Source organism: Plecotus auritus (genome assembly GCF_963455305.1).
Source record: "Plecotus auritus genome assembly, chromosome: 8".
Taxonomy (NCBI): domain Eukaryota; kingdom Metazoa; phylum Chordata; class Mammalia; order Chiroptera; family Vespertilionidae; genus Plecotus; species Plecotus auritus.
Window position 1 is genome coordinate 136,756,862 of NC_137782.1, and position 20,321 is coordinate 136,777,182.

Consider the following 20,321-nt stretch of genomic DNA (forward strand, 5'->3'; position numbering starts at 1 on the left):
TCTCTCTCACACTCCCCACTACTCATATTTTCAGCAGTTCCAGAGTGTTGGCTAGAGTTTGAATTGTAAATTTATAGTTTTCTTAATCTATAAACTGAGGTTTATAACAATTTCTGTCTCATGGTCGTTCTGGGAAGTAAATCAGTTAATACATGTAAAGTGCTTGGCACAGAGACAGAACCCAGTGTTAGCCACTATGAGAAAAGGGTAGCATAAGCATGAGTTGACTGCCAGCGTTGGATGCTGACTTTAAAAAATGATAGAATTTCCCATGAATACACTTCTATCCAATGTTTTTGTTCCAAATAACCATCTAATCGTACTGAATTTGGTGTTTTCTGCAGAGTTTTGTTTCAAGGTTTTAATGGTTAAACCAAGGGGAATTTCTAGTTCTGCTTTCTGAGAAGCATATCATCATTTTAGGAAAAATAAACATGTTCTAATCCTTTGTTGTGTCTTTTAAAATACACTTTCTAGATGTGGGGAATTAGTGATCATTTTGGGGTAGGGTGGTGCAGTTGTATTTAAACCCCCATTAAACAACGCTCTGTAGTTTTGTCTTGGCTGTTACTTCGCAGGGAGTACATGAAGCCTTCTGTTCCTAGACTGTCTGGACTCAATTCTAATAGGTGTTTCTTCCTGTTGGTACCCAGGAATTTGCCTTAGTGTAATGCCCTGCTTTTCCTCTTGGGTTCCTTTCTCCCTTCCCCATTTTTTAAATGAACATGCAAAGTCCACTTCATTTACTGAAGTTTTCATTATTGGTCACTATCAGGAAACAGGGTTGACAAATACAAAGAACATTGAGGAAGTGACAAAGGTTCAAATAATCTCAAAAAGCACTAGTCATACTAGTAGTTAAATAGTTGTTACTAGTCTATGCTGGAGTATAACTTGATTAGGGTTTATTTTACACAGATGTACTTCCTATTTCTAGTCTCTCTCCTAAATAGTCCCTTAATAGGGTCTCTTCTTCTTAGTATGGAATCAGCCCCACCCAACCTTGTCTAGGGTGTGATTAGTGATATCAGAATACCCAGACTACTTCTAGGAGCAAGATAATAATTATATTTGATGTAGTTGTGATAGAATTAAATGAGTTAATGTATGCTGAATCAATATGTGGGATTTAGTTCTAGCTCTGCCAGATATTACCTGTTTGGCCTTGAACTAGCCACTGGCCTTTCTGACTGACACACTTTGTTCCTTTATCTGGAAAATTGAGTTAATAAGACTTTCCGACTAATTCACAGAGCTATTGTAAGAGTCAAATAAAATAATCGTATGTGAAATCATTTTGCTCAATAACATTCTGTGCAAGTACACTATAGACCTCTATCCAAGATTGATTCAGATTGACACCCCTTTTTAATTTTTCTAGACATGGGTCCCCTAGGTCAAGAAGGTATTTCCTTATCTGGCCTCCAAAGGTTAACACTTCTCTAAACGTCAGACTACCCCGCACTGGCCTTATAGCTACTGCTACAGTCACTCCAGCTGCAGTCCCTTTCCTTCACTTAAGAGAGGTTGTTTCATTATTAAAATATCTAAATGCATAGAAATGTTAATAATTAACCACCATCGTGGTATGATGATAGATCCAATTCTCTCTCCCAGCCACTCCTATTAGTTATAATGAAATACTGAAATTGCAGCTACGTTTAAAGCCATTGCCTTTACTGACACAGGGTTAATAGCCCTTTAAGACATCAGTAGATGATGTTAGTAAGAAAACGTTTGTTAAATACCTTAGTATGCGGCAAGCATTGTGCCAAAAATGGGGCAGATTCCCTTCCTAAAAACAAATTGTCATCCCCAATTTGAGATTTAGAGCAGTGATTCTCATAGGATGAAGGGAAGGTGAAACTATTTTTTTTACTGTTTGTTGGGGTGACATCTATCCTATATAATAAAAGAGTAATATGCAAATTAACCATCACTCCGCTACACCCAAAAGCCATGCCCACAAGCCAATCAGGAGTGAATATGCAAATAAACCCAACCAAGATGGCTACGGCCACAAAGAGCAGGAGGGAGGCTTGGGTTTCCCTGGCAATGGAGGAAGCCAAGCTTTCCGCCTGCCCTTGCCGGCCTAGGCCTCCACTCAAGGCTACAAAGTTTCAATGATAGAAGATACATAAACCCAAACAGAAATGGCGGCAGCCACAGAGCTGGAAAGAGCAGGAGGCTAGGGTTGCCCCCGGCGATGGAGGAAGCCAAGCTTTCCGCACACCCTGGCCAGCCCAGGCCTCCGCTTAAGGCTACAAAGTTTCAATTATAGAAGATACATAAATCCCCCCCAAAAATGGCTGCCTCCACGGAGCAAGCAGAAGGCTTGGCTCCGCTCCAGGCTATAAAGTTTCAATTGTAGAAGATAAAGAAATCCCAGATACCAGGGCCTCCACTTGGGTTGCCAGGGGGCTTGGCCGGCCTGCAAATCACCACAGGCCCCTCGCCCAGGCCACCTCACACCCCAAGGGAACCCCCACCCTGATCCGGGACACCCTTCAGGGCAAACCAGTGGCCCCCACCCATGCACCAGGCCTCTATCCTATCTAATAAAAGAGTAATATGCAGATTGACCATCACTCCAACACACAAGATGGCTGCCCCCATGTGGTCAAAGATCCTGCCCCCATGTGGACACAAGATGGCCACCAGAAGATGGCTAGCAAGGGAGGGCAGTTGGGAGGGACCAGGCCTGCAAGGGAGGGCAGTTGGGGGCGATCAAGCCTGCAGGGGAGGGCAGTTAGGGGTGACCAAGCCGGCAGAGGAGGGAAGTTGGGGGCGACCAGGACTGCAGGGAAAGGCAGTTGGGGGGGACCCGGGCCTGCAGGGGAGAGCAGTTGGGGGGCACCAGGCCTGCAGTGGAGGGCAGTTAGGGGTGACCAGGCTTGCAGGGGAGGGCAGTTAGGGGCAAACAGGCTGGCAGGGGAGCAGTTAGGCGTCAATCAGGCTGGTAGGGGAGTGGTTAGGGGGTGATCAGGCTGGCAGGCAGAAGCGGTTAGGGGCAATCAGGAAGGCAGGCAAGCGAGCAGTGGGGAGCCAGCAGTCCTGGATTGTGAGAGGGATGTCCAGCTGCATAAAAGAGTAATCTTAAATGGGCAGTCGGACATTTCTCGAGGGGTCCCAGATTGGAGAGGGTACAGGCTGGGCTGAGGGACACACACCCCCGTGCACGAATTTCATGCACCGGGCCTCTAGTATATATATAAAAGCCTAAGTGACCGGCTGACCGTTCAACTGGCCGACCAGTAGCTATGACATGCACTGACCACCAGGGGGCAGACGCTCAACACAGGAGCGGAAACCACAGGCATGGAAACATGGAACAGACTGATGAATCTCAGAGGGAAGGCGGGAAGAGATTAACCAAAGATCTTACATGCATACTAGAGGCCCGGTGCACAGATTCGTGCACTGATGGGGTCCCTCAGCCTGGCCTGCGCCCTCTTGCAATCCGAGACCCCTTGGGGGATGTCGGAGAGCCGGTTTTGGCCCGATCCCTGCAGGCCAGTCTGAGGGACTTCACCAGTGCACAAATCCATGCACCGGGCCTCTAGTTGGTTAATAAAATTATATAGCTTTCAGGTGTACAGTTTCATATGACATATTTTTGATGATCACAACTAGAGATGCTATTGGCATCTCTGGGGCATAAAGGCCAGTAGTACTGCTGAACTTCCTATAATCACAAGCCAGCTCCTCACAATGTCGAAATATTAGTAGTGCCAAGGTTGAGAAACCCTAGTTTAGAGGAACAAATACTGTCTTTAGGTAGGAGAGATGTTAATTGCTTTCCTATCAGGATGAAAATAAGTTATCCTTGTAGGTGATAGAATTTCACAATAGCCCTGTTAATTAGTAGGAAAGTCTTGACTAGCATGTCATTTGACTACCCTAAGGGGGAGGCTGGGAGTTTACCCAGGGAGTGCCTTGTATCATGGGAATAGGAGGGTGGACTTTACTTCCTTCACTGCTGTGTTGAAAAAGCTAAAAACACTGACAAAAGTAATAACCTCATAATCCTACTTCTGACACTATTGTTTCTGTTATCCCTTCTCTCCTTTTATGGAAAGCTGCTGCTTATTAATCCTGCTAATTGTGAAAGAAGGAAGAAGGTGATTAATTTTTCACTGTTATCAATAAGCTGCTATAAATTTAACTCCCTTCAATCATCAGCTAAATTGGTTTCATAAAATGGCTTCACTACAGATATACCAAAACAGTTCTTTCTGTTTGAGTCGTCTTTTTGAAATCAAGTACAAAGGACCTCTAGTATAGATCGAAATCTGTTTCATCAGAGATAATATATGCAATCCACATTATATTTTTCACCATAAAGCATCATAACATTTCCTAAAATATTTACATTTTTTTTTCTCAACACCTCTTTGTTCCTACTCACTTGCCCACCAAAAATAGAAGTGTTAAAGATGAATGTAAATATCTACATAAGGTCTGTTTGTCCCTTGTTTAATATTTGTTTAGTTTTTTATTTTTTCAGGGAAGGAATTTTGTGCTTGTGTTTAGTAGGTAGTAAGCAAAAGGCTGTGTGCAATGTAAATAAAAGAAAATGTGTTATGTTGAGGGAGAAATTTGGACAAAGATTGATTTCCCAGTTTTCCTTTATGTGAAACAGACATCCTAATATATAAAGAGCCAGGGTCCGTAACGTCCAAAATGACCGAACAGACAACCGAACGCCAGGGCTTGGGTGGGCGGGGACTGGCGAGTGGGCTGAACTGCTGACCTCTAGGTCCCTCCTGGGTCGCGGGTGCCGCATCAAGCCAGCACTGACTGCCGCCGCCAAGGCAGGTGCGATGCGATTGGTCGGGGGCCCCACAATCACAGGGCTTCTGGACTGCGATAGGGTGCAGGCCGGGCTGAAGGACCCCCCACCCAAATGCATGAATTTCGTGCATCAGGCCTCTACTATATTATAAAAAGTCTTTCCTTGGGGAAAACTTGATATGAAAATAATTGTAGTTCACTGGCCTTTAAGAGCAAATGATTAGAATGTCGCATTAGCCAGCCCGGCCAGTGTAGCTCAGTGGTTGAGCATTGACCTGTGAACCAGGAAGTCATGGTTTGATTCCTGGACAGGGCACATGCCTGGGTTGCAGGCTCAATCCCCAGTGTGGGATGTGCAGGAGGCAGCCAATCAATGATTCTTTCTCATCATTGTTTCTGTCTCTCTCTCCCTCTCCCTTTCTCTCTGAAATCAATAAAAATACACTTTTTACAAAAGAATGTTGCATTAGTCAAATTAATGAGACTATTTCAAATTAATATATATATTTTATGGCTAACTTTTCATGTTTTTCCTCCACACACAGAAAATAACACCATTCCAGAATATACTTCTTTAAAAAAATTTTGTTTAACTTGTGAAGGTTCCTGCTGATAGAGCAACATACTTAATTTTCAAGGATCAAGTAAAGCTTCTAAGTAACAGATATTATATAGAAAACAGCCTTGTTATCTTAGGAAGATTTTCTCTAACATTTTTCCTCAGTTTCGGTTAGAATTAATGGTGCTATTTCACGTTCTTTATGCTGGATCACATCGTAATGGAACTAAGTATAGAGGTGGGGGTCTGATCAACTAACTTAATTGAATACTAACAGCTGGGGCCAGTAATTGAGGCATTAGAATAAATTTGATTGATACACATAGTCATTTCAAGTCCTCAAGTGCATTACTTTAGGAATTGATTTTGGAGATTTCTATATCTCAATCAGATTTTAAAACATAGGAAATATACACTGAGTGGCCAGATTATTATGATCTCTGAATGCATAATAATCTGGCCACTCACTGTGTGTGTGTGTTTTTGTGTGTGTGTGTGTGTGTGTGTGTGTGTATGTGTGCATGAATTCGTGCATGGGTGGAGTCCGGCCATTCTGGCCAGGGGGAGGGGACATAGGCGGTTGGCCAGCCTGCCTGCTGGTCAGACTCCTGGTCGAGGGGACAATTTGCATATTAGTCTTTTATTATATAGGATATACAATGAGTGGCCAGATTATTATGCGTTCAGAGATCATCATAATCTGACCACTCAGTGTATAAAGAGAGTGAGTGCTAGAGCAATATCTAGCTATTGGACTTTGTTAAAGATTCCACACCAATGTGAAGAGCATCTTTCTTCAAAATACAGAGATTCAAACTTCTTTATAACAGTCACCTGTCAGTGTGTATTAGAACCTGCAATAAAAGATTCAAGGAGAAATAGCTATCAAGGCACATTTTATTCGTAGTTTAAAACTGCCAGTTATATGTATATTGATTATATGCCTTTTAAATTGGGTTATTTTAACCAATTGGTTATTATAACCAATACTATTCAATATCCAAGTGTTTTACTATAGGTTTTCAATTTTTAGGTACAGAAATAGAATCCAGCTTTCAATGTATTCCTGTGATTGAAACTTGGATATCACTGATAAAAGATCCCAAGATCAGGCCGTTTAAGGACCTAATCAGAGCAAGAATAAGTATACTTAGAAATACATTGTTTTTCTTGGCTAATGTGGCCAAGGGCTCTAGTGGGTATATGCCAGCCCTACTCTTAATTCCTTGTCTAAGGTAAAAGTTGTTTCTTTTGCTATAGTGGCAATAGGACTAAATCTATAGCGCTATGTGCACATCACTTGTAAATACTTACTTTAGGACCATATGGTCGCATATATTTCTAGTTCCAAAATTGTCTTCAGTCTACTTTAATCCCTTAATTTTTAGAGATGAGGAAGCAGATTGCTTTGTTCAAAGAGAGCTAGAACTAGAACATGAATACTTGCTAGCCATGTAATATAAAGGAAATTATTTGCTACTATAAATGAAAAACCATCACTTCCTAAAATTAGAAACTCTAAATAGGAATGCAAATCAAAATGAAGCAGTGTTATTAAAATTTAAGTTTAATTCTTACTAAAATTCATGTGGGAAGATGAGAGGATTTTATAGTGTGTTTGAATGAATGAAGTTTTTCTTAAAATAATTCTTGCCCTGGCCTGTGTTGCTCAGTGGTTAGAGTGTCGGCCAACACACCAAAAAGTTGAGGGTTCCATTCCCAGTCAAGGACAAGCACCTAAGTTGCAGTTTTGATCTCTGACCCTGGTGGGATGTGTGCAGGAGGCAACCAATCGATGTGTCTCACATCAAGGTTTCTCTTTCTCTCCCTATCCCTTCTCTCTCTCCCTCCCACTCTCTAAAAATCAGTGGAAAAAATATCCTTGGGTGAGGATTAAAAAAAATAAAAATAAAGTAAAAAGAAAATAAATTTTTAAGTATGTTTTACTTTAAAATAATTTAGTAAGCATGTTTTACTTTACTAACAATAAAAGGTAGTATGTTTGTCTGAATTGCTAGTTTAAATGTTTATGTTAGTTGGTTATAAGGGATAAAAAAGAGGTCAAACTGGCTAACTTAAGTTTATTTTTCTCATTCAAGCAGGCTAAAGCAGGCTAGAAAGCAAAGTTTGTAAAGTTCCTGCTTTCCCAGCCCCAGACCTTACAGCTATATTTTACTGTACTGTAGGAAAAAACAAGTAGGTATTTTTCATTTTTGAGTTTCCTATGAAACCTACTGGTGGAATTACAAAACCAGGAGACTTCTATGGATTAGCATAAGAATTTTATTCTGAAACCTTTGTAATAAGGCTAATAGGAAGACCAGGGAAAGAAACAGATACAGGAAATACCTAGTCCCATTAAACTGCTAATGAAATAGAGATGAGAGTATTGTGGAGATTGTTGATTATAGTGATTTTTCTGACTTATCAAAAGTGTCAGGCTTTTGTTTTCCATACCTATGTCAAATACATACTTTTTAGTTAAACTTTATTTTGAGATAATTGTAGGTTCACATGCATTTGGAAGAAATAATACAGAGATTCTGTGTACCTTTTACCCAGTTTGCCCCAATGTTAATATCTTACAAAACCATGGTAAAATATCACAACCAGAAGATTGATATTGATAAAGGACTCTTCACCACAGGAATCCTTCCTATTGTCCTTTGTAGCCACACCCACTTACCTCCCACTCACCTTCCACTCCTGCTCCCTCCTTAACTCCTGGCAACAACTAATCTGTTTTCATTTCAATACTTTTGTCATTTCCAGAACGTTATATAAGTGGAATCATTTATGTAACTTTTGGAGGTTATTAGCTTTTTTTATTCAGCATAATTCCCTAGAGCAGTGGTCGGCAAACTCATTAGTCAACAGAGCCAAATATCAACAATACAACGATTGAAATTTCTTTTGAGAGCCAAATTTTTTAAACTTAAACTTCTTCTAAGGCCACTTCTTCAAAATAGACTTGCCCAGACGGTGGTATTTTGTGGAAGAGCCACACTCAAGGGGCCAAAGAGCCGCATGTGGCTTGCGAGCCGCAGTTTGCCGACCACGGCCCTAGAGAGTCATCCATGTCGTTTCATCTACCAGTAGTTTATTTCCTTTTTATTGCTGAGTACTAGTCCACATAATATGAATAAAGCTGCTATAAACATTTGTGTATAGGTTTTGTATGAACATAAGTCTGTTTCTCTAGGATAAATGGCCAGGAGTACAATATATAGTAGTAATTGCCTTAAATATTTCCTTTATAGAAATTTGGAACCACATGAGACAGTGTTATTAATTTTTGCTTTGACCTTCAGGCATAATGCAGAAAATTCAAGAAAAGGAAAGCTTATTGTATTTACCATAGTTTTACTTACCATATTCTTTCTTCCTTTCTGATGTTCTAAGGTTCTTTCTTTTTATCATTTATGTTCTGCTTTCAGAATTTCTTTTAGTCATCCTATTAGAGTAGATATGCTGGTGATAAATTCTCCTAATTTTCCCTCCTCTGAGAATGTCTTGATTTCCCCTTGTTTTGCTGGCTGTAGGATTCTGGGTTGACAGTTCTTTTCTTTCAACACCTGAAAACAATATGCCATTTTCTTCTGGTTTGTATAATTTTGGGTGAGAAATCCCCTGTCATTCTAATTGCTTTTTCCCCATAGATAAGGTATAGTTTCTCTCAGGCTGCCTTCAAAATATTTTCTTTGCCCTTGGTTTTCAGAAGTTTAATTATGATGTGTCTTGGCATGGATTTCTTCAGGTTTATCCTGCATAGGGTTTATGCAGCTTCTTGAATCTATAGTTTTGTTTCTCTTTCCAAATTTGTCAATTTTCAGTCATTATTTCTTTGAGTACATTTTCAACTTCACTTTTTCTCCTCTCTTTCTGGGTTCCAGTGATACAAATATTAGATCTTTTGCTGTAATCCTACGGGTCCATGAGGCTGTTTTTGTTGTTTTGTTTCTTCGGTTTATTTTTCCTCTATTCTGATTCTTTACTGTGTCCTTTCCATTCTGCTGTTGAGACCGTCCAGGGAGCTTTTCTTTGCTGAGATTTTTTTTTTTTCCACTTGTCCAAACATGTTTGTAATTGCTTATTGAAAATTTTTTATCATGGTTGGTTTAAAATCTTTATCAAGTAATTCTAACATCTCTGTCATCTTATAATTTGCATGGTTTTAAATATTTCAGTTCTTAATATAATGAGTGATTTTCTATTGAAACCTGGACGTTTTCATATTATGTTGTAAGACTCAGGATATTACCTAAACCTCCATTTCCACTGATTTTTCCTGACACTACTTTGGTAGGAGAATAAGAAGTACCTCCTTTTTACTGCTAGGTGGACATAGAAGTCGAGATTCTCTACTCAGCCTCCATTGACACCCAGGGAAAGGAGATCCTTATTATTACTGCTGGGTAAGGGTGGAAGTCTCCCCATGTAGTCTCCCAGGGCACTGCTAGGGTAGAAGTGGGGGCATGTTACCAACCCTCAGGGGTGCAAGTCCTGGCTCCCTACTTGGCCTGCCCTGACAGCGATTAGGAAGATGGGCCTTCTCATTATGGCCTCATGAGGTCAAAGTCTAGGCTCCCACTCAGCTATTGGTGCTGTGGGTAGAGGTAGAACCACAGTTTTCTGTGGTGTTTGGCTGCAGGAGAGTGGCTATTGTAAAAGTTTTCAGTCTTGCTAAGGCTGCTCCTTTCTTGTTTTTGTTTTTTGACAAGAGAGACTAGGCTTTTGTTGGGACTTTTTTTTTTTTTTTTTTTTTTTTTTTAATCTGCTAGTTGGCATTTCAGGTTGCTGGATTCTTCAGCTCCAAATCTGGGATATATTTGGCAAAAAGAAAACCCAGGTAACTCACCACTGTGTCATTCCTTGGACCCTGAGGTTCCTAGCTGGTCTGCCTTCTCTCTGCTTTTCAGAATCTTCTTATGTTTGTTTGTTTGTTTTAAATATATTTTTATCGATTTCAGAGAGGGAGGAAGAGGGAGAGAGAGAAACATCAATGATGAGATAGAATCATTGATTGGCTGCCTCCTGCACGCCGCAAACTGGGGATTGAGCCTGCAATCTAGGCATGTGCCCTGACCAGGAATTGAACTGTGACCTCTTGATTCATAGGTCAACATTCAACCACTGAACCATGCTGGCTAGGCTCTTCTTATGTTTTATATTTAATGTCCAGGGTTTTTAGTTGTATTTAGTGGAAATAATAGGGGAAAATATGTCTATTCCATCTTCCTGGAGGTGGAAGTCCCCAAATGTACATTTTAATCTATTTAAACAGTTGTATCAAAATATAGCCATTATTGGGGGAAATGTTTCATACTTTGAATATTATCTGATAATTTGCATAATACTGTATTCACAAAGTCAGCTGGAAAATAACATTATTTAAACTGAAATTTATTGTTCATATTATTAATGAAAACTTTTCCCCTCTAGGAAATAATGCAAAAGGTGTCCCAAGGCTCCTGATCAGTGAACAAAGATTTGAGAAAGACGACAGCCAAGCTCATGTTTTCTCCTGATCAAGAAAATCATCCATCCAAAGCACCAGTAAAATATGGTGAACTCATTGTCTTAGGGTAAGGTTTCCCCATCTGATGACATAAAATTAAATAATATATAGTAACTTTAAAAGTATTTTTTTAGAATTTATACCCTACCTATTTCTAGAAAGGACTTAAAGATACAGGTTAATATTACCAAATCAGGAGACTCTTTTAATTGTCAGTTTTATGCTATCACTTATAAGGGTACAAATACTGCATAAACTTTGCCTCACCCTCATCCCCAGAAAGGACAGAGCTTCTTAAAGATGAAATGAAAAATGTATTTGTCTAGAGTCACATAATCATTCCATTTGTCTTTCCTATTCCTTGTTTTAGAAAAATTTGCTTTGGCTGACTTTATAATTTTTTACAATGCTGTATAATAAAGAGGTAATATGCAAATTGACCATCACTCCAATACACAAGATGGCTGTCCCCATGTGGTCAAAGATGGTCGCCCCCTTGTGTACACAAGATGGCCACCACAAGATGGTTGGCAGGGGAGGGCAGTTGGGAGGGACAAGGCCTTAAAGGGAGGGCAGTTGGGGGCGATCAGGCCTGCAGGGAGGGCAGTTAAGGGTTACCAGGCCGGCTGGGGAGGGCAGTTAAGGATAACTGGGCCGGCAGAGGAGGGCAGTTAGGGGTGACCAGGCCGGCAGGGGAGGGCTGTTAGGGGCAATCGGGCCGGCCGGGGAGGGCAGTTGGGGGCAACTAGGCTGGCGGGGGAGGGTAGTTAGGGGTGACCAGGCTGGCAAGGGAGGGCAGTTAGGGGCAATCAGGCCAGCAGGGGAGGGCAGTTAGGGGCAATCAGGCCGGCAGGGGAGCAATTGGACATCGATCAGGCTGGCAGGGGAGTGGTTAGGGGTTGATCAGGCTGGCATGCAGAAGCAGTTAGGGGCAATCAGGCAGGCAGGCGAGTGGTTCAGAGCCAGCAGTCCTGGATTGTGAGAGGAATGTCTGACTGCCCGGGATCGGGCCTAAACAGGCAGTCAGACATCCCTCAAGGAGTCCCAGATTGGAGAGGGTGCAGGCTGGGCTGAGGGTCACACACAACTCCCCCCCCCCATCCCTACCCCCACACAAATTTCATGCACTGGGCCTCTAGTTTTTTTTATAAAGAGTCAGTACAGCCCTAACTGGATAGAGCATCGGCCTGTGGACTGAAGGGTCCCGGGTTTGATTCCGGTCAAGGACATATGCTCGGGTTGCAGGCTCGATCCCCAGTAGGGGCATGCAGGAGACAGCTGATCAATGATTCTCTCTCATCATTGATGTTTCTATCTCTCTCCCTCTCCCTTCCTCTCTGAAATCAATAAAAATATATGTATTTTTTAAAAGTCAGTACAATTTTTATATATGGCAGCTTTTGAGTAAATTCCCTTCTCCTTGTCAACCACTAATGTAGGCCATTTTACAATCACATTCTCCTCCAACCTCAAGACTGTCTATTCCTTGCCTCATTTCCCCCAAGATTGACCATGATTTCGAGGTGGAAGGGGGAAAGTGAATGAAGAGAAATTATTATTAAGCTACTGCTTATGCCATAATGAAGCAGTAAAGAATGAAAAAAAGCATGGCCAACACCTGGATCCAAATTCTAGCTTTGCCAGTGTATGTGTGTGACCTTCAAAAAATATCTTAATTCCTTTGAGTCTCTGAGGAACTTCATTCCTCTGAGGAATAACTTAATTCCTAACCTGTAAAAGTGGAGAGTGATACCAGTCTCAGAGTTTTTTATGAGGATGGATTAAGTGAGGTGATGTATGGGGTAGAACCAAAGAGTTCCTACTACATAGTAAACACCCAGATGTTTTGTTTTGAACTTTTTCCCTAGTAGTTCAGTCCTTGCTTACTTGCTTACCTACAGAACATATATGTATCTTATCATGAAGAAATGGTCATAATATCTGAACAACAAAAGTATGTTTAACTGCTGCTTAGCAGGCATCTCAGTTGGACAGGTTTTGCCAACATAATGTGAATATATATGTGTATGTTCAAGTGGCTGAGACTTAACAAACAAGCCTAAAAATACCATATTTCAAAAGTTCAGCTATTTAAAGTGTTTGGTTCACAATTAAAGGTGATTCTATTTTAAACAATTTATATTGTATTTTTAAAGGTTAGATTAGCACATGCAAACATTAACCTTTAGAAAAAAATAGAATGAGTCATGAGGAGTCAGATATGCCACTAATCACCTCTTTGAAGAAAAATATAGGTAACTTAAAGTAATAATGAAAAAAAGAATGACAAATACCACAATCCAAATTCTAGCTTTATATGTATAATACAAACAGTAGTTCTGTGTGACTTAGAACATGGCCAGGAGGAGTCTCATTTTGTTTTATACTCAGGCAACTGGGGATCAGCAATTGCTAAAAAGAATTTCAGATACTTACATTGTGCTAATAGATAATTGGGGATTGATCCTATAAGGCAAAGTAGTAACACATTTGTTAGAATTGTATGGTTCTTACAAGAGATTGCCTAATCTTTTTCTCCCCTAACCAGGTATAATGGGTCCCTCCCAAACGGCGACAGAGGAAGAAGGAAAAGTAGGTTTGCTTTGTTTAAAAGACCTAAGGCAAATGGGGTGAAGCCCAGCACTGTGCATATTGCTTGTACTCCTCAGGCTGCAAAGGTAAAAAACAAAACAAAAACTGTGAATTAACTTGGAGAAGTTGAAAGACTCGTTGTACATGTAGTTTACATTCTCTAGCATTCCCTTCATATTCTATACCAGAAGTTTCCTTTTGTTTGGATGGGAGAACACATGTTGGAGACATGATATTTTACGGGCTGCCATATGAAAGGGCATCAACTTTTTTTTAAATGGCAAATGGAAGATCAGTAGGTGGAAATTAGAAAGAAACATCTCTTAACCAGGGCAGGGGTGGGTTTAGGGCTTTATCTAATATTTAGAATTGTGCAGCTGTCAGCCCTGAGAAGTAGGGTGTTCCTGCTGTTACTTAAAGGGCCCTGGCCTAGGCTTGGCAAGGAATGTAGTATAGAAGAAGTGTATTCAGGTACTAGAAGCATGTTTAGATGAGGCAAATTTAGAGAGGGAGAAAGAAATCAAAACATTAATGATGAGAGAGAATCATTAATTGGCTGCCTTCTGCATGCCCCCTACTGGGGATCAAGCCCACATGTGCCCCGACTGGGATTGAACCGTGACCTCCTGGTTCATGGATCGATGCTCAACCACTGAGCCACACTAGCTGGGCTGGATGAGGCAATTTTTTAAATTAAAGGTTTTTCTCAAATATTCTATAGATGCTCTTTTGTTTATTTATAGTTTTGTTTTATGACCTTCATAGGTTTTAGCATAGTGTCTTGAAAAAAATAGACATCCATAATTATTAAATTGAACCAAAGCTATGAAAAAGCAAATACTCAACCTTATCTACAGTATAATGTCTCTATCTATTTGCCTAATGCTTTTAGCCCCTTTTTATTTCCCTACCAAAATCTCCAGAACCTGGGCCACCATTTCAGGACACTTGGACTTTGCCTAGAGTGATAGACAATTAGGGGGAATTTTAGATCTCCACATCTACACTAATAAAAGAGAAAGATGCAAATTGACCGTACCTTCACGACGTCCACCAGCCAATCAGGAGTGAGTATGCAAATTAACCCAACAAAGATATCAGGTTAATTTGCATACACAGGCGTCGAGCAGCCGGAGTAGGATGCTTGAATCGTCTCCATGGCAACGACGCAGGTGTTCAGCACTGCCCCAGCCGCTGCGGGCCTCTGGGCAGCATGGGAAGAAGGAAAGGCGGCTCCAGCTGGAGTGAAGGCCGTGCTGGCAGCCAGGGGAAGGAAGTCCCATTCTTGCACGAATCTTGGTGCATCGGGCCTCTAGTTTCCTATAAAATTTTTACATTTCCAGTTGTTTAACACAGACTGAACTTGATACTATGATGAGTGAATAAAAATTAAAGAGAACCTTGACTTATTGAAGTATCTATATCTTTAGCCAAGGATCCTCAGGATGTACACCAATATTATACCATCTGAGGTATATCTTTGTAAGTTAAATAACAAGAGACAGAGAATTAGGTATATGATGCCTTGTTTTAGGTCATAGCTCCAGTCCCTGGAGTTAGTCGGATTTTTGGCTTTGTTTTATAGTCAGTGTGGTGTCTAAAACAGTCCTCATGCCTTTGCTAGGCCTCCTCTATTACTATTTGAGAACCAGTGAATGTAGAAAAGAGATAGTTTCTTTTAGGTGTTTCTTTTTGCTCCTTGAAGAGAACGGATGTGCTAATAAGCAGGTGGTGGAAGTTGAACAACTTATTGATCTAATCAGAGGAGCTTCTTTTCAGTATTTCCCCACTGGAGTGCTTTGGCATTTTGGATGTGCCAATTATTCTTTGTTCAGGACTGTATCATATATTGCAGGACAATAACTTTTAAGCCCACAAATCATTGTAACAGCCCAAAAATACATCTACGTATTTCCAGATGCCCCTTACACAGCTGATATGACCTCTGGTTAAGGGCAATTATCATGGGAAAATATTTCTAGTTCCTACATCTATAATATTCTATTCTGTATTTTTTCTTTGCATTTTTAACTGTCATACTTCTCATGTTTTCATTGTTAGCTCCTTCTCATCTTTACTGGACAACAAGAATTTTAGGGATAAAAGATGGACTCTTTACTAGTTCAATTTTAGAGGGCTGTCGTATGAGGTCATGAAGAAAACTGGTTAGTCTGGCAGTCATCTGGGATGAATGGTTAAACCCTGCCTTCCGGTCCAGTGAGAACTTAACATAGTTCTTGTTCTGAATCTAAGAGTAGGTTTAATAGCTAAAAAAAAAGTACACAGGGATTACAATCTCAAAGTACACAAAAACCTCTGTTTTTAAATCTCTTTAGCCATTAAGAACTTCCAAAATACTGAGCAATTCTGTGATTGATTAGCCAGTTGTTTAATGCTGAGGTAAAGCAATTGTAAGTTTTTAAACCTATAAAACAATTATACAATATTTATGAATACATAAATGTATAGTAAAAAAGAACCACATGCATGGGAATGATCTATGCTGCATTCTTGAGGTTGGATACTGCTATAAAAAAGGGAGCCCTAGCTGATCTGGCTCAGTCGATAAAGTGTTGGCCTGCAGACTAAAGGGTCCTGGGTTCTATTCCAGTCAAGGGCACATTGCCCGGGTTGCGGGCCCAATCCCCATTAGGGAGCATGCAGGAAGCAGCCAATCAGTGATTCTCTCTAATCATTGATGTTTCTATCTCTCTCTCCCTCTCCTTTCCTCTCTGAAATCATTAAAAATATATTTTAAAAAAAGAAAAAGAAAGGCAGTGTGGCAAGGGACATGCAAACAGCCTTGATTGTATCTGTAGAGTTTAATTTCTTTAAAAGATCAGAAGCAAAAATGACATTATTAAACTTGGATAAAGCTGGGTAGTTAGTACCCAGGTATTTGTTTATTCTCTTTGTATAGTATATGAAAATTTCACAATCTTATTTAATTTTATAGCTATTATTTTAAGGCTTTGTTTATTACAGATTAGCTACAAATTGAAACCAAGTAAAATTTTAAAATGCCAAAGCTCTAATAAACTTTTTTTTTCCATTTAGCCTCTATATGTATAATCATTCTTTGTATCTCTTTTCCTCTTACTCAACCTGTTTCAACTTCCTTTGTTTGGGTTTTCCCCACTCTGAAATTATCTCCAACTCATATACATAGAATATGCCTGAAAAGTTCTTTTAAGCAGTGTTTTTTGTTTGGGATAAGTCAGTAGTACAGTTGTAAGCTTTATATCCATTTCCTTTGGTAATGTTTAATCATTCTATGAATCTCTCTGTATCTAGCCCAGCATATGGCAAATATTTGTCATCTGTAGTCACAGAATGGTTAAGTAAACCAGTTAACTCTCCTTATTGGTTAGCATTATAACTCTTAGAGTTACTTTAAAAATAAAATTCCTCTTATCTTACAGGATTTTATATTTCTTATCAGAGCAGTACTGAGTACTGTTTACAGATTCTACATGGAATTTGATTTTGATTACTTTATAATTTAAAATACAAGGGAGACTCAATTTTATTCTTTTTATACAATGAAACTGTATTCTTACTCTATAACTACTTCAGAGTATTCTTCTATACCCTACTGAACCTGAGAAACTACTGTCACAGCTGAGGTTATGCAAGAGTTATTAATCTCTAACTTAAATTGTCGAGGGGGGGGAGAGGGTGAGGGGGTAAAATATGTCATATTGATAGGTTACCCTTTTTTAAAAAATCTGATTTGATTGACCTGCCCACTAGTTTTGCTATTAATCTTTTCTTTCTTAGGCAATAAGCAACAAGGACCAGCATAGCATATCATATACATTATCTCGGGCCCAGACAGTGGTGGTTGAATATACTCATGACAGCAACACCGATATGTTTCAGGTATTAAAATATGTGAATTCTTTTTTCATAAAAAAGTTAAAGCCTATTGTCGGTGACTTTTGCTCTGTTCAGATTAAGGATGATCATATTTTCATGTATTTTATTTATATATTGTTTTCTAAACCCCATATATAGAAGTTAGTATAGCATAGTTAAGAGATGGTCTCTGAAATTATAATTTCTGGTAAGCATTATTTAGCCACTGTATGCCTCAGTTTCCTCCTAAAGTATGGTTAATAAAACTTCCCTTGTATCACTATTTAGGAGGCTTACTAGTAAATGGCTTAGTACATGTAAAGTGGTCGGAGGTATACCAGGTAGATGGTAAGTAAACACTTAGATATAATATAGATGTTGTAGTTCTGTTAGCTATTATTATCCCAAAAAAAGGAACCAAGAAATATTCTGCACATGTTTATGAGCTTTTTTTTTTTCCCCACTACTTTCTCACCTTCCTCTATATAGGCATTAAAAAGTACAGGTAGTTCTAACTGTTTCTAACATATATGACTTGTTTCTCAGCACATATTTGGTCAATAAAAGTTTTTTTCATTCTCTTATACTAATTGATGGTATAAGAATCTATAATAATAAAAGTATAATATGCTAATTAGACCGGACGTCCTTCCAGACGAAGTCAGGGCTATGAGGGAAGCCCGGATCCCAGGTGCCAGAGGGAAGCTGGTGCTGGCAGCCTGGGGAAGGAAGGACTACTCTTGCACAGATTTCATGCATTGGGGCTCTAGTGTTTTTATAAACTGATAGATGATAGAACAGCTAAACTCAAAGATGTAAACAAAATTTATGATATCTTCTCCCTTAATATGTGTTTTGTAAAGGCTTAGGTTTTTCTGGGGGGCGGGGGCAAACAAACAAACAAAAACTTAAGTACCTAATAATGTTGCTTTTACAGTTATTATTTTAAAATGACTTTTTAACTTTTCCTTTATTTTACAAGATTAAATGAATGTGAAAAGGTCTGGAGATGTCTTTAATTATAACCAATAGTAAATATTTCTTTGAATTCACTCACTCCCCCCAGCCCTTTTAATGGGATACTGACTATTTTTTAGAATAGTGTGTCTGATATTAGAATATGGCTGTTGCTTTTACAAAAAAATTTTTTTTCAAATAAAAAACAACTTTAATGAAGATGAAGGTTTGGATCTTAATGAGAACCTAACATAAGCTTTAGGATGATTTTCCACATTTCATTTTACTGACAACCAGTTCAAATGAATGTGCTTAATTAGCTTTTTAAAAATCAAAATGCTGCCTAGATATTTGATCATAAACTAGAATTGTAGTTTTAGAAATTCCCTTGTGTTTACTCCTTATCTTTTGTCAATAAAGTTACTGAAACCTTGTGAATCAAAGATTATAAAGTTAGTTGGGGGCAAAATTGTGATTAAACCAGGCATCCTGAATTATGGAACAGTCTCTTCACCATCTTATAAAGGTTTTTAAATAGATTATGGCCTTTTTTGTTTTGTTTTGTCTTTTTCATAAAGGAATAGAGTTTCTACCCAATAATAGTAAACTCATGATATCCTTTCTACAGGCATTATACTTATGGATGATACGAACATTTCTACATAAAAAAAACCTGAAATATATCAGAAACTACCTCGATAAATTAGCCAATATTTGAGGAACTAGTTTTATAAACATTCAAGGATCCACTTACCTTCTAAACTGAACAAGAGCCTTTATTGTTCAAGACATCAGATATTCAAACTTCAACTCTGTGCATTGCTTGACACTCTGAAGTAAATACAGGGGACATTGCAAGTTGATTACATACAGGTGCTACATTGGCACTCTAAGAAATACAGTCTTTTAATTGGGTTGAAGAAGAGTGAGGAAAGGCTTTATGGCAGTGCCTTATTTTTTTTTTTTTTTTTATCAAGTTGAGTAGGATTTTGCCAGTCCAACCAGTAGAAGCATTCTGACAAAAGAAATGACAAAGAAGTACAACGTATGGTAGAAGATTGATGAATAAGCGACTAGTAGCTAGAATACACTTTTGTGTGAACAGAAATAACAGGAAATTAGGCTGGATTGGTAGATGAGAGGCAAATTGTGAAGTTAGTTTTTAATTATTATCAGAAATAAGAAACTGATAAGTTCAGATAGATTGTAAGGAACTACTGAAGTTTTTAATGGGGGTGGAAGAGACATAAGAGCTATATTTTTAAAGTTAATAGTAGCAATTAGAAAGAGGAGGAATTACTAAAGTTTATCTTAACACAATTCTATGTTGGCATCTGAGGACAATCATGTAGGTTTTCTCTTTATAGATATTTCTGATTTCTTCCTTCTTACCTGTCATTACCAATATTGCTTTGATGTCTCAAATCTTCTCTAAGACCCAGATCAAATATCAGCTCCTCTGGAACAATCTCTCTTCCCAAATAAATGCTGCTTCTGAATATCAATTCTCAATCCAATCCTTGGTCTACATCTTTTGGCTCTAAAACAGCCTTTTTATTTTTGGAACTATTTCAAAGGTTTGAGACCATTTTCTTTGGATACCATTATCTTTAAAATAAGGAAAAGGGACATTCAATCTTATATTTGTTAACCAACCAATTTCCCCTTAAAATTCTCTAAACTAAATAAAGACTTTATACTTGATAATAGGAACAAAACACTAAAGAGTTTTATCTGAAAGTATGCTGATATGAGGAATTCCTGAGGCTCAACTATGCAAAGAATGACTTTTAAAAGTCATCATCTTTGTAGAGGGTCTTTTTTTTTTTTCAGTACTCACGTTCTTCAATTTTATGATATTACTTTATAATAAAAACATTAATGAACTGATCATTTTAAATGTTTACTTTGAAACCCTGTGACACTTGTTCTGTCATCCATCCCACAGATTTCCTTTTTTCTTTTCAAGTTTGATCTTTCAAAATGAAATTAATTCATTTACTAGCTGGTACTCTGAAGTTGTTTTTAATTCTCTGACACTTT

The 20,321-nt window shown here is 38.9% G+C and overlaps 1 protein-coding gene across 1 annotated transcript in view; it reads left to right on the forward strand.

Annotated features, from left to right (window-relative positions):
- PELI1 (pellino E3 ubiquitin protein ligase 1) overlaps positions 1–20,321 on the forward strand; it is a 61,583-nt gene that overhangs the window by 35,972 nt on the left and 5,290 nt on the right. The window contains exons 2-4 of the mRNA XM_080686483.1: positions 10,796–10,938; positions 13,420–13,549; positions 17,244–17,345. Coding sequence (XP_080542609.1) covers positions 10,868–10,938; positions 13,420–13,549; positions 17,244–17,345 — 303 coding nt within the window. The 5' untranslated portion in view covers positions 10,796–10,867. The remainder of the gene's footprint in view (positions 1–10,795; positions 10,939–13,419; positions 13,550–17,243; positions 17,346–20,321) is intronic.